The sequence below is a fragment of the Salmo salar genome, chromosome 14 (assembly GCF_965601325.2).
Source record: "Salmo salar chromosome 14, fSalSal1, whole genome shotgun sequence".
Taxonomy (NCBI): domain Eukaryota; kingdom Metazoa; phylum Chordata; class Actinopteri; order Salmoniformes; family Salmonidae; genus Salmo; species Salmo salar.
The window spans coordinates 86,195,950-86,209,859 of NC_138304.1; the positions used below are offsets into that span (position 1 = coordinate 86,195,950).

At 43.8% G+C, this 13,910-nt stretch overlaps 1 protein-coding gene across 1 annotated transcript in view; it reads left to right on the forward strand.

Annotated features, from left to right (window-relative positions):
• Window positions 1-515: 515 nt before the first annotated feature.
• nedd9 (neural precursor cell expressed, developmentally down-regulated 9) overlaps window positions 516-13,910 on the forward strand; it is a 49,256-nt gene continuing 35,861 nt past the window's right edge. Inside the window, exon 1 of the mRNA XM_014142590.3 lies at window positions 516-775. Coding sequence (XP_013998065.3) covers window positions 764-775 — 12 coding nt within the window. The 5' untranslated portion in view covers window positions 516-763. The remainder of the gene's footprint in view (window positions 776-13,910) is intronic.

Below are 13,910 nucleotides of genomic sequence, written 5' to 3' on the forward strand. Positions count from 1 at the left end.
GAACCAGTTAACACCCGAGGTGTTAAGAATTCCTGGCGTGGATGACACGGCAGTGGCTGCTTTCCTCCGGTATAACACTTGACTCTTTGATAGGCCCTTTGCTCAATAATACTTTGCTCATTTATGCAGCATATATACATGTCTTGATGTTTCAAGTTTCAGATGTGTAAAATATTGCGCTTCATCAAAGGATTAGAGAGTAATGTAATTCCTAGCATCAGGTGAGCTCTGCTGGTCGAACTGCATTTCTGCTCTCAATGTGGTGCCTATAGGACTCTAAAGACTTTTCTAAGTAGGCCATAGTAGTAGCCTTCTGTACCTTGCACCAAGCAAAGTCCCATAAGACCTTGATTTATAATACAATACATTTTGGTCTTGCTGCTAGTCAATAGACATGGAAATGATCATTTTAGCACAGACCATTCATTTTATGACGTTCGGTGTCCTCCGCAGGGGGGGTACCAGTACGGATCTGACCAATGAGAACCGCATTATGTAAATGAGCTAAGAGGGAGTCATGTAGTAAGTAAACGCATTCTCCTACAGCGGGCTAGCAGAAGTATATTGCAGAACCATAGTGATACGGCCAACTGGATTGGAAATCACTGAAGGAAACATTCGCTTTTTATTGTCTTTACCATTTACCAACTCTTCATGGCTGTTTGATCGCAAAGAAAACATTCAGATGTGTTCTCTTTGACGCGAAAGCGGATATTTTACACTTTCCCGGAGTCTGAGAGAAGACGAGCTGTAGGCGCTCAAAATGAAGTACAAAGTAAGTGACTCGCCTCAATGCAATGCAATGAAATCACTTCTCCAGAAATTCTCTGTGATGAGAGTGTAATGAATGTATTGGGTTTGTCACCATAACCTAGCGTAGCAACAATATTTTGGCTCTTCTAGAATAAACTTTATTGGAAAAAGTCATAACAGTTTATAACCACAAAGCAATGTTCCATATTGTGAATACAATAGCAATCATCAAGTTACCGTTTCTTTGAAGATTAACAGAGCGTTGAAATGATGGACTGATTATGTCAATGGATGCTGTAACATTACATTGTTGTAACAACATAGTTGTAACAATGTTACACCGTTGTATCAATCTTTTGTTGTAACAATGTTACATAAGTAGATTGCATTCAGCCCACCGCAGACTTGGGCTGTCAACGCAGAGATGATACTCTGGTCTACTCTTGGTTCAGTCTTTGGTCTCCACAAGACATACACAAGAATATTGTGAACTAAATTGGCATACATATTGGTCCCGTTACTTTCTCTGTGCGTAGGCTATGTGGGATTTAAAGCCACACTATATAACTAACGCAGTGACGTTTGGATCGCGGGAAATGAGCTGCCTATCTAAGAATTCTCTCTCCTATGCTTATTCTGAAGGGTGGGTAATGATTTATTATTGGGCAATCAAATGACCATGCGTTGACAGGGAACGCCATTGTACCTTCATCACGGGTAATAAATAATTGCATCGACTCAAGTTACTTAGTAGCACTTAAAGGATACTTTGGCGCATTCATTCTCTCGCTGCGTTCTCTCCCTGCTGCCCATTCGACCTTGGCTGTAGCTTTGTTTGGGAAATACATTTTGTTTACACTCAAGGACTGACGAACAAGCGAGACATTCAGTGGAGTGGATTTAACCTTTCTACTTTGAGGGTGTGACCTGTGAGTCCAAGCACTGACATCATGTGTTCAATTCTGCCTTGTATGCAGGACTGGCCTCAGCCTGTTGTAACATGCAAACCATAATTCATAAATGTTTCTAGAACTTAGCCTATTCATGGTTTTTTAAAAGCTGCTTAGATTGTATAAATCAATAGACTGCACTGTCCATGAGCTCTGTAAAGTAAGGAGTAACTGAGATTGCGCTGGCAATCAGGGCCTGTGTCAGCATCAACATAAAACCCTGCCTTGAAGGCATGGGGCTGTCTGTCTCTCAAATCTCAAGCCAAGGAAACCTGGCCTCTGTATAGTTCTATTCCGTTCATTCACCATTAACACTGGCACTGTCTGGAGCTTATGGGAAGATCCACTTCCTACTATGGTATGAGGTTCACAGATCTTCTTGAATGGAATGCTTTTGTCTACTTCACACTATCTGGGGAATGTAGGGCACTTGGCAAGAGAGCTGGCAAACCGTTATGAAACTGTCCGTGCTGTTTGGATTCCTCTATGGTACTGTACTTACTGAAATAACCGATCATGTGCTTTCCCAGCTAAGTGTTATTTCACTCCATCCTATTTTCTTCTCTATTGGAGACATGTGCTTGGGTCTGAAGTCTGTGTCATAATACCATATTAGAAAAGCCAGAACTCACAGCTCTCTCTTGCAAAGCTGTGAAGTAGTTTCCTGGTGATACATTACTATCAAGGGCCAATGACTTCAGTGTAAAGTTAACACAATGCTGTAGAGGCTTTGTTTGGCCTTAATCACGGTGAAAAGCCCCCAAATCTAGATTAGTAGTAGACGATCACTCACTTGGCTGAAGTCCACTTCACACTTCTGAGCACATGGCACATGCAGGCTTTTCCCAAGGGCCTAGTGATTGCGTCGTCATGTGTGCTATGTGTGTTTGTGGCATGCCTATGTACAGTATGTTGCATTATTGGTCTGTTCTTCTAACCTGGTTTCCTCATTCCTAGAGTAATATAGGGTTTTATACAACAGGTGGGTCTAATCCTGAATGCTGATTGGTTAAAACCACATTCCAGCTATCCACAAGCTATCTAGAGTAATATAGGGCTGTGTAGGTCAGGGCTACAGGGTTTGTTATCAGGCCCTGTTGGGCTTGGATCGGTGTGCTGCCAGCCATACCCTCTGATGCAGCAGACCTGTCCTCTCTCCACTCTCCTACTTCTGTCTGAAAGAGCTTAGCAATAACACAGTCAGCCTGCCACAGCCAACACCATTCTGCGATAACCTCGCTGTATTACGCAACAGTGCAGGGAAAGGGCGGATGCACACCAGGCTGTGACAGGTCAGTCACGGACTGACCTATCCCTTCACAGGTTGTGTCCCAAATGGCACCCTATTCCCTTTGAAATGCACCACATAGTGAATAGGGTGCACATTTGGGACGTAGCCATAATCTATTTGCTCTCTGCTCCTGAGTCAGCCACTTAGGTTTACAGTTTACAGCCTGTGTCTTGTGATGTAGCCCACTTTATTTCAGTTAAATATTTGCAGGAAGTTTTATGTCCTCTCTATCAGATGTCCCTATACGCTCTTACTGAGGGTGAATTATTCATAGCGCTGAAGTTAAGTATTAAGTATTAAATTAATCCTGGATGTGTCCCAAATGGCACTCTGTTCCCTATATAGTAGCGATGCACCGATATGACATTTTTGGCCGATACCGATATCCGATATTTTCCTTTCCAAAACCCAGATACCGATAACAGATATTTACAATTTTAGCGGCCTTTTAAGCATTCTAGTACAGTTAAATAGTTAACACACACACATGGACGCAGCGGTCTAAGGCACTGCATCTCAGTGCAAGAGGCGTCACTACAGTCCCTGGTTCGAATCCAGGCTGTATCACATCCGGCCATGATTGGGAGTCCCATAGAGCGGCGCACAATTGGCCCAGCGTCGTCCGAGCCGTCATTGTAAATAAGAATTTGTTCTTAACTGACTTGCCTAGTTAAATTACACACACACACCACACTGACCAAAAAGTTATTTTGTTGGCATTTACTTATGTCCCCATTACCAGTAAAATATCATCAAAACCTATTTCTTTCACTTACTTGCTGTGCTGTTTTGTTGTTCATTTGTTCAGTCATTTCATTCTCAACCAGGATTTATATGGAACGCCGTTTGAGTCTTTGTGTGTCAAAAAAGCTACACGTCAAATAACACTATTTGACGTGTCAAATAACACAACATCTGTTTCAGTAGCTATAGTTAGCTAGCTAGTTAGCTAGCAGTTGCCGTACCAGGCGGTGATACAGCCCGACAGGATGCTCTCGATTGTGCATCTGTAAAAGTTTGTGAGTGTTTTTGGTGACAAGCCAAATTTCTTCAGCCTCCTGAGGTTGAAGAGGTGCTGCTGCGCCTTCTTCACCATGCTGTCTGTGTGGGTGGACCATTTCAGTTTGTCCGTGATGTGTACGCCGAGGAACTTAAAACTTTCCACCTTCTCCACTACTGTCCCGTCGATGTGGATGGGGGGCTGCTCCCTCTGCTGTTTCCTGAAGTCCCCGATCATCTCCTTTGTTTTCTTGACAGTTTGGTCCCCGCTCGTGTCAGTGGCACTGTGTTGTCCTCAAAGCGAGCAAAGAAGTTGTTTAGTTTGTCTGGGAGCAAGACATCGTGGTCCGCGACGAGGCTGGTTTTCCTTTTGTAGTCCGTGATTGACTGTAGACCCTGCCACATACCTCTCGCGGTATTGTAAACACATCGTTCGTGGCCGGTGTTTGCTTGTTTGCAGACTTTTTTGTACAGCTTTGACAGTGCTACTGTATCTTTTTTGAAATGCAAAGACCCAAACGGTGTTCCATAGTATGTATATTGTGAAGCTAATAGCAGTGACGCCATTACTGTGTAGGGCAACATCTGAAAAATAGCGCACTTGGTAGTGTGTGCTCGACCAGTCGGCGAAAGCCAACATCACCCACGACAGAGAACGGTTGATTGTCAAGGGAAATTAATTCCATTATCTTGGCTTTAATGGATTTCGCCTTTGAGTTGTCTTGCTGAAATTTTGTTACTCTTTCAAATGACTGCTCGATCCACACAACAGACATTGTGGGCTAGTTTAGGAATGATGTGTTGCAGGTATAGGACAACATTATACGTGGTGTCATTACGTCATGTACCTACGTTATATAGGTATGCACGTCAGCTTTGACATTGGTTTTGCACATTGGGGCGTTAACCTCTCTGGGCTAGGTGGGACTCAACAGCCAGTGTAATCCCGTGGCGCGATATTCAAATACCATAGAAATGCTATTACTTCAATTTCTCAAACATATGACTATTTTACACCATTTTAAAGACTCTCGTTAATCTAACCACACTGTCCGATTTCAAAAAGGCTTTACAACGAAAGCAAAACATTAGATTATGTCAGCAGAGTACCCAGCCAGAAATAATCAGACACCCATTTTTCAAGCTAGCATATAATGTCACATAAACCCAAACCACAGCTAAATGCAGCACTAACCTTTGATGATCTTCATCAGATGACACCCCTAGGACATTATGTTATACAATACATGCATGTTTTGTTCAATCAAGTTCATATTTATATCAAAAACCAGCCTTTTACATTAGCATGTGACTAGCATGTGACTAGCATTCCCACCGAACACTTCCGGTGAATTTACTAAATTACTCACGATAAACGTTCACAAAAAACATAACAATTATTTTAAGAATTATAGATACAGAACTCCTCTATGCACTCGCTATGTCCGATTTTAAAATAGCTTTTCGGTGAAAGCACATTTTGCAATATTCTCAGTAGATAGCCCGGCATCACAGGGCTAGCTATTTAGACACCCAGCAAGTTTAGCACTCACCAAAGTCAGATTTACTATAAGAACATTTTTATTACCTTTGCTGTTCTTCGTCAGAATGCACTCCCTTCTACTTCAATAACAAATGTTGGTTTGGTCCCAAATAATCCATAGTTATATCCAAATAGCGGCGTTTTGTTCGTGCGTTCAAGACACTATCCGAATGGTAAAGAAGGGTGACGAGCACGACGCATTTCGTGACAAGAAAATTCTAAATATTGCATTACCGTACTTCGAAGCATGTCAACCGCTGTTTAAAATCAATTTTTATGCCATTTTTCTCGTAAAAAAAGCGATAATATTCCGACCGGGAGTGGTGGTTTTCGTTCAAAGAGAGGGAAAATAATAACATCTCGTGCCCTCGTGCACGAGTCCCAGTCTAATGGTCCTCTGACAGGCCACTATCCAAACACGCTAATGTGTTTCAGCCTGGGGCTGCCTCGATATCATTCAGCTTTTCCCCGGGTTCTGAGAGCCTATGGGAGCCGTAGGAAGTGTCTCGTTACAGCAAAGATCCTCAGTCTTCAATAAAAAGAGCCAAGATGAACAAGAACTTGTCAGACAGGCCACTTCCTGTTCAGAATCTTCTCAGGTTTTTGCCTGCCATATGAGTTCTGTTATACTCACAGACACCATTCAAACAGTTTTAGAAACTTTAGGGTGTTTTCTATCCAAAGCCAATGATTATATGCATATTCTAGTTACTGGGTAGTAACCAGATTAAATCGGGTACGTTTTTTATCCGGCCGTGTAAATACTGCCCCCTATCCCCAACAGGATAAACTAGACATCGGCCGATACCGATGTTGCCATTTTTAGCTAATACCGGACGATTCCAATATGTTCACCGATATATCGTGCATCTCCACTATATAGTTTACTACTTTTGACCATGGGCCAGTCACAAGTAGTGGACTGTATCGAGAGTTTGGGACTATAAGGTTCTATCTGCAAAAAGATGATTCTGAGATAATTTACCTCAAAGTTCCCAACCCTCGTTGGTTTGATTTGTGTCAGCAATTTTAATCTGTGTTCTTTTGAACTTAACAACATGAATTTAGGTTTTTAGAGTACTATATAGGTAGAGAACATTGAACTGAAAAAGGCTACATCAATAACTACATTTTGACAAAAATGCAGCTAGAACCTTATAGTTCCAAACTCTCGATATATGGAATAGGGCTCTGATCAAAAGTAGTGCACTATATAGGGAATAGGGTGCCATTTTGGAATGCATCCTATGTGTCCAAGTAGAGCTTAAGTGGCTGGATCACGTTTGGTCAAAAATAGTATGACACTGTTGCTGCACGTATCACTGGATGTAAGGGAAGCCAGCGAGCATTTGGCATCCCTTGATTAAAAAAAATATACAAGAAAAGCCAATCAGCGTTGAGCTAAACTGAGTGAGCTCAAATGTGAATGGTCCTGGCACAAACAAAAAAGTATAAATGGAATCCAATCAGATCATATCAATCAGATCACATCAATCCAGGTTGTATCACATCTGGCCGTGATTGGGAGTCCTATAGGACGGCGCACAATTAGCCCAGCGTTGTCCGGTTTTGGCCGGGGTAGGCCGTCATTGTAAATAAGAATTTGTTCTTAACTGACTTGCCTAGTTAAATAAAGGTTACAAAAGCCAAACGTCATTGACAGAACAAAACTCTTGCTGTGTTGTTGTCCTCCGTGGGCTAGCTAGCTAAAATTGTCCCTTTCCTAAATTAGCCATGGATGGAGATAGGGATTTGGACTTGTGGTTTACGTAATTCTCTGTACTGGCCAGTGATTATAATGGCGATTCTGATCCAACCATAAATTCATACATTGTTGTGCTTCTGGCCTGAAAGGATGGAGGTTCAATATGTAGATATATGTAATATGCTGATGTTAACTAGCTAATCGTTGCCCATGAAAGGAAGTTAGGCTAGCGAGCAAGCATTTTAGCCAGGTAGCCTAGGACAACAAAAACTAAAAGCGTGTATTGTATGTCATAGACCGTTTCGTCAACATGAAAGAGAGGAGAATGGCATTGGCGTTGTGTTTCTACTTACGCACACACACACAGCTGTGTTTACACACACACACACACACACACACACACACACACACACACACACACACACACACACACACACACACACACACACATATGCTATTTAACTTATGTTGATTGGACTAAATCGTTTTAGGAATCTTTTAGTTGTCACTGTATTAAACAAAGCAGAGGTGATTCGATGATGTTGAAATGTTGAAGTTGAAATGGTGCTGGAATAGTGGAGGCAGCTCCTGTTTTCTTTGCGACTTGCACTAACTCTAGTGTTTGAAATCAAAAGTTGTGTAAACATGAACTTGCTTGACCATGCTGTAGGTTATGTAACTGGTTGTTACATGCAATATGCTTTGTGGACTTCACCGGACAGAGGTTGCTCTCCGGTTTTGTGATGAAACAAAGCTGTGGTTGAATTTATTCAGCCACTCACTGTGTCTTCTTATTGTCTCGACCTTGGGCCTATATATGACGGTGACAAGGCATATGAACTAAGAGGTTATAGAGCCAACAACGCAATTATCACAACATATGTTGTAATATGTTTTTTTTTTCCTGACTTAGCTTCCCCGTTGATTTTTACCTACACACCGCTCCTGGTCGGTGTATCCGGCAGTAGCCTTTGTCTGTGACATCAGAGATGTTTTCCAACAGGTGGGCAGGTGTGAGGGGAAGGGCTCAGTTTCATAGGTCCTCTAATGCACGTAATCCCCCCAGGACGAGTCTGTACAGACAGAGACTTCTGGCTGCCTCACTGACTAAGTGAGTAGGGTTAAGGGATTCATAACACGGAAACGGGGGGAGAGAGGACAGAGAGAGAGAGAGGGGGGGGTGTTTTTGTATGACAGAGAGAGTGAGAGAATGAGAGAGCGAGAGAATGAGAGAGCGAGAGAGAATGCAATGTTTACTGTTAATTTCTGATTATTTATTTAACTTTTGTTAATATTAATTTAGTTTGTTTTGGCAATGTAAACATATGTTTCCCATGCTAATAAAGCCCATTTTAATGTATTTGCGAGAAAGCGAGAGAGTTTGAATGATGTGGCCCTTGGCATTTAAGGGTGTTACGACACAAATTTTCTTTTCTGGGACGAGAGGAAAGGAGACCCCTTCCCACCCTATCCAAAACACACTGACATATACACAGTACACACCCGTCCCATAGTCTTACACCATCCACCCCCTTTTCACTGGTTCTTTTGAGACTTACATAACCGTGGCAGAAATAGCTCCAAAACCAGTGAAGAGTGATTAGGTGAACCAAAGTTCTTCTGGGGTGTGTTTTTTTTCTGTCTCGGTCTCTTTTTTTACAGTCTCAGGTTCCAGGCAGTGGTCCAAAGAGAGTGGGGCGGAGGAGAGCGGAGAGAAAACATTGTTCAGTGAGAGAGTGATTGAGGAGGGAGGAGGGGGGTTTCTAATATTGAAAGGGAAAGAAAATGAAAGAAATAGGAAGTGGGTAGGCGGAGGGAGTGTAAATAGAGTTGGGTGTATAGAGGGATGGTGGTGGGTTGGGGGAGTTGGGTCAAGGAGCTTCCTATGAGAAAAAACATTCTGGAGGAAAGGTTAGTTAAAAGATGCACTTGATTGTTTCAAGGTGCCTCCTCTCATTGGCTACAAGGGTTGTCCCCTGCCAGGGGGCATACCAAGAGTTCACAGTCTTTTCAGTGTGTGTGTGTGGTGTGTGTGTGTGGTGTGTGTGTGTGTGGCATTGTGCAGAAAGAGCTCTTCTCCCTTAAGAATGCCAAGCATTTCACAGGGTGATCCTTTCAGGGGTAGTCTAGCTAGCAAGGCCCCTGTCAGCTTAGTTAATCCCTGTGGAGATTGGACAGCCATTAGGGTGTTTCCCAAATGGCTCCCTGTTCCCTGTATAGTGCACTACTTTTGACCAGAGCACTATAGGCCCAGATGCCATATTCACAAAGCGCCGTCATGTAGGAGTGCTTATCTAGGATTTGGTCCCCGCTCTTATTACTTATAACTTACAAGGCAAAACTGATCCTAGATCAGTACTCCTACTCTGAGACACTTTGTGAATATGGGCCCTGGTCAAAAGTAGTGCACTATATAGAGAATAGGGAGCCATTTGTGACTCTGTCTTGATGTCAAACTACAAGGACCTTGTCAGCTGCGAACATGGGGGTCCACCCTGCTGGCATTCTTCAATCTCAGCTTTCACAGCACAATGTCTTGTATACAGTTTTAATATTGCAGATAGATTTTGGGTTCTATCAAATTAGTTGTTTGCATAATTTCTACTCGTTTAACTTGACAAACAAGTCTTGTTTTTTCACAGAGTAAATGCTCTAGGTCGTTTATGGCGGAGGAGGTCGTTTTATATTTTTGTGACCTCTTTGAGGAGTGTGAAATTGATTTGGCAGTGTGAAGTGAATCTAGAGCTCGTTTCTATGTAAAGCCATGAATTGTGGTCCTGTAGAGATACCATAAACGTATCGTACGTCTTAGCCAATAGCTTTGAAGGATTATGTCTCCAAGGGTAACAGGGATACACTCACATCCCCTCCCTCCCCCTTGGCATCTACCACACCCCTGTTTCCTCTCAATAGTACCCCCTCCCTCTCCAGAGCTGAGACCTATCTTTGACCACATGAATACCGTAACATTAGTTGAGAGTAGAAATAGCTCTGGCATGACTTGCAATTATGTCAAGGACTGCATTACACAATATACTACTAGGCTAAGCCCTTCCGGAGAAGGCCATTCAATACACGTTTGAAAGAATATACTCCATTGTAACTTTCTTATCTTGTTTTCTGTAGTAGAGAGTGTCTTTTGACTACGTGTCCAGACAGAAAGAGAGCAGGGCAGCTGGTGTTGTCGTGAGATGACTAGGCAAGGTGGGCCCTGGTCTGACTGCAGTAGATCCCTCAGTACTGCTGCAGGTTAAAGGAGGAGTGGGGAGGAAACGGAGAGGAGAGCGGTCGACATCGAGTTACCTCAATATGACAATACAAACCCAACACTAATGAACTGAGGGCTAGCCTAAGGGTCTGGAAGACGTTTGTTTTACGTAATAGGCTGTCTGACTCAACTCTGTGATTTGGGTCAGTGGAGCTCTTTAGATGTTGTTTTACTTGTCATTCTGGCCCTGCCCACAACATTCATCTGGACTTTTACTGCTGTCTTGGTGGAATGTTGGAAGTTGTGAAATACCTGATACATCAAATTGGAAGGGTTCTATCAACCATAGAAGATTTGACCTTTGATATGTGAAAAGATCTCATGGTAGTCATAATGGCGCCGAAGGAGATGGCCGCCGTTTTACGATCCCGTAACCAATTGTGCTATTGTGTATGTTTTTTCGTGTTATTTGTAACTTATTTTGCACATAATGTTTCTGCCACCGTGTCTTATGACCGAAAACAGCTTCTAGATATCAGGACAGTGATTACTCACCCCGTACTGGAGGAATTCTTCTTCTTCAACGAGTCGGACGGGAAGGATTTACTCCAGACACCCGACAAGGCCCTCATCCCCATCATTCGCAGGAGGAAAAGATAGAGATATCGTGGACGACGGTCCAAGTGCCTTGTAAGGATCCGTCGCCGAGAGGGTAATCTACCTTTACCATCGGTCCTATTAGCCAACATACAATCAATCGATAATAAAATAGACGAACTATGAGCACGTATATCCTATCAACGGGACATTAAAAACTGTAATACCTTATGTTTCACTGAGACCTGGCTGAAGGACGACGTTATTAACATACAGCTGGCGGGTTTTAAGCTTTTTTGGCAGGATAGAACAACGGCCTCTGGTAAGACAAGGGGCGGTGGTCTATGTGTATTTGTAAACAACAGCTGGTGCACGAAATCTAAGGAAGTCTCAAGGTTTTGCTCGCCTGAGGTAGAGTATCTAATGGTAAGCTGTAGACCACACTATTTACCAAGAGAGTTTACATCTATATTTTTGATAGCTGTCTATAAACCACCGCAGACCGATGCTGGCACTAAGACCGCACTCAATGAGCTGTATACGGCCATAAGCAAACAGGAAAACGCTCATCAAGAGGTGGCGCTCCTAGTGGCAGGGACTTTAATGCAGGGAAACTCAAATCAGTTTTACCTAATTTTTATCAGCATGTTAAATGTGCAACCAGAGGGAAAAAAATTCTAGACCACCTTTACTCCACACACAGAGACATGTAAAAAGCTCTCCCTCGCCCTCCATTTGGCAAATCTGACCATTTGTCTATCCTCCTGATTCCTGCTTACATGCAAAAACTAAAGCAGGAAGAACCAGTGACTCGGTCAATAAGAAAGTGGTCAGATGAAGCAGATGCTAAGCTACAGGACTGTTTTGCTAGCACAGACTGGAATATGTTCCGGGATTCTTCCGATTTCATTGAGGAGTACACCACATCAGTCATTGGCTTCATCAGTAAGTGCATCGATGATGTTATCCCCACAGTGACCGTAGGTATATACCCCAACCAGAAGCCACGGATTACAGGCAACATCCGCACTGAGCTAAAGGGTAGAGTTGCCGCTTTCAAGGAGCAGGTCTCTAACCCGGAAGCTTATAAGAAATCCCGCTATGCCCTCCGACGAACCATCAAACAGGCAAAATGTTAATGCAGGACTAAGATTGAATCGTACTACACCGACTCCGACACTCGTCGGATGTGGCAGGGCTTGCAAGCTATTACAGAATACAAAGGGAAGCACAGCCACCAGCTGCCCAATGACACAAATCTACCAGACGAGCTAAATTACATCTATGCTCGCTTTGAGGCAAGTAACACTGAAAGATGCAGGAGAGCACCAGCTGTCCCGGACGACTGTGTGATCAAGCTCTCCGTAGCCGATGTGAGTAAGACCTTTAAACAGGTCAATATTCACAAGAACACATGGCCAGAAGGATTACCAGGACGCGTACTGCGAGCATGTGCTGACCAACTGGCAAGTGTCTTCACTGACATTTTCAACCTGTCCCTGACAGTTTGTAATACCAAAATGTTTCAAGCAGACCACCATAGTCCCTGTGCCCAAGAACACTAAGATAACCTGCCTAAATGACTACCGATCTGTGGCACTCACGTCTGTAGCCATGAAGTGCTTTGAAAGGCTGGTCATGGCTCATATCAACACCATTATCCCAGAAATCCTAGACCCACTCCAATTTGCACACCTCCCCAACAGGTCCACAGATGATGCAACCTCTATTGCACTCAAAACTGCCCTCTCCCACCTGGACAAAAGGAACACCTATGTGATAATATTATTCATTGACAACAGCTCAGCGTTCAACACCATAGTGCCCTCAACGCTCATCACTAAGCTAAAGACCCTGGGACTAAACACCTCCCTCTGCAACTGGATCTTGACTTCCTGACGGGCCGCCCCCAGGTGATAAGGGTAGGGAACAACACATCCGCCACGCTGATTCTCAACACGGGGGTCAGGGGTGTGTGCTCAGTCCCCTCCTGTACTCCCTGTTCACTCATGAATGCATGGCCAGGCACGACTCCAACACCATCATCAAGTTTGCTGATCACCAACAACGACAAGACAGCCTATAGGGAGGAGGTCAGAGACGTGGCCGTGTGGTTCCAGGACAACAACCTCTCCCTCAACGTGATCAAGACAAAGGAGATGATTGTGGACTACAGGAAAAGGAGGGCCGAGCACGCCCCCATTCTCATCCACGTGGCTGTAGTGGAACAGGTTGAGAGCTTAAAGTTCCTTGGTGTCCACATCACCAACAAACTGTCATGGTCCAAACACACTAAGACAGTCACGAGGAGGGCACGACAAAACCTATTCCCCCTCAGGAGACTGAAAAGACTTGGCATGGCTGCACCATCAAGATCATCCTGACTGGTTGCATCACAGTCTGGTATGGCAACTGTTCGGCCTCCGACCGCAAGGCACTACAGAGGGTAGTGCGTACGGCCCAGTACATCACCGGGGCCAAGCTTCCTGCCATCCAGGACCTCTATATCAGGCGGTGTCAGAGGAAGGCCCTAAAAATTGTCAAAGACTTCAGCCACCCTATTCATAGACTGTTCTTTCTGCTACCGCATGGCAAGCTGTACCGGAGTGCCAAGTCTAGGTCCAAAAGGCTTCTAAACAGCTTCTACCCCCAAGCCATAAGACTCCTGAACAGCTAATCAAATGGCTACCCAGACCCCTCTTTTACTCTGCTGCTACTCTCTGTTTATAATCTATACATAGTCACTTTAACCCTACCTACATGTACATATTAACTCAATTACCTCGACTAACCGGTGCCTCCGCACATTGACTCTGTACTGGTACCCCCTGTATAAAGCCTCGCTTGTTATTTTACTGCTGCTG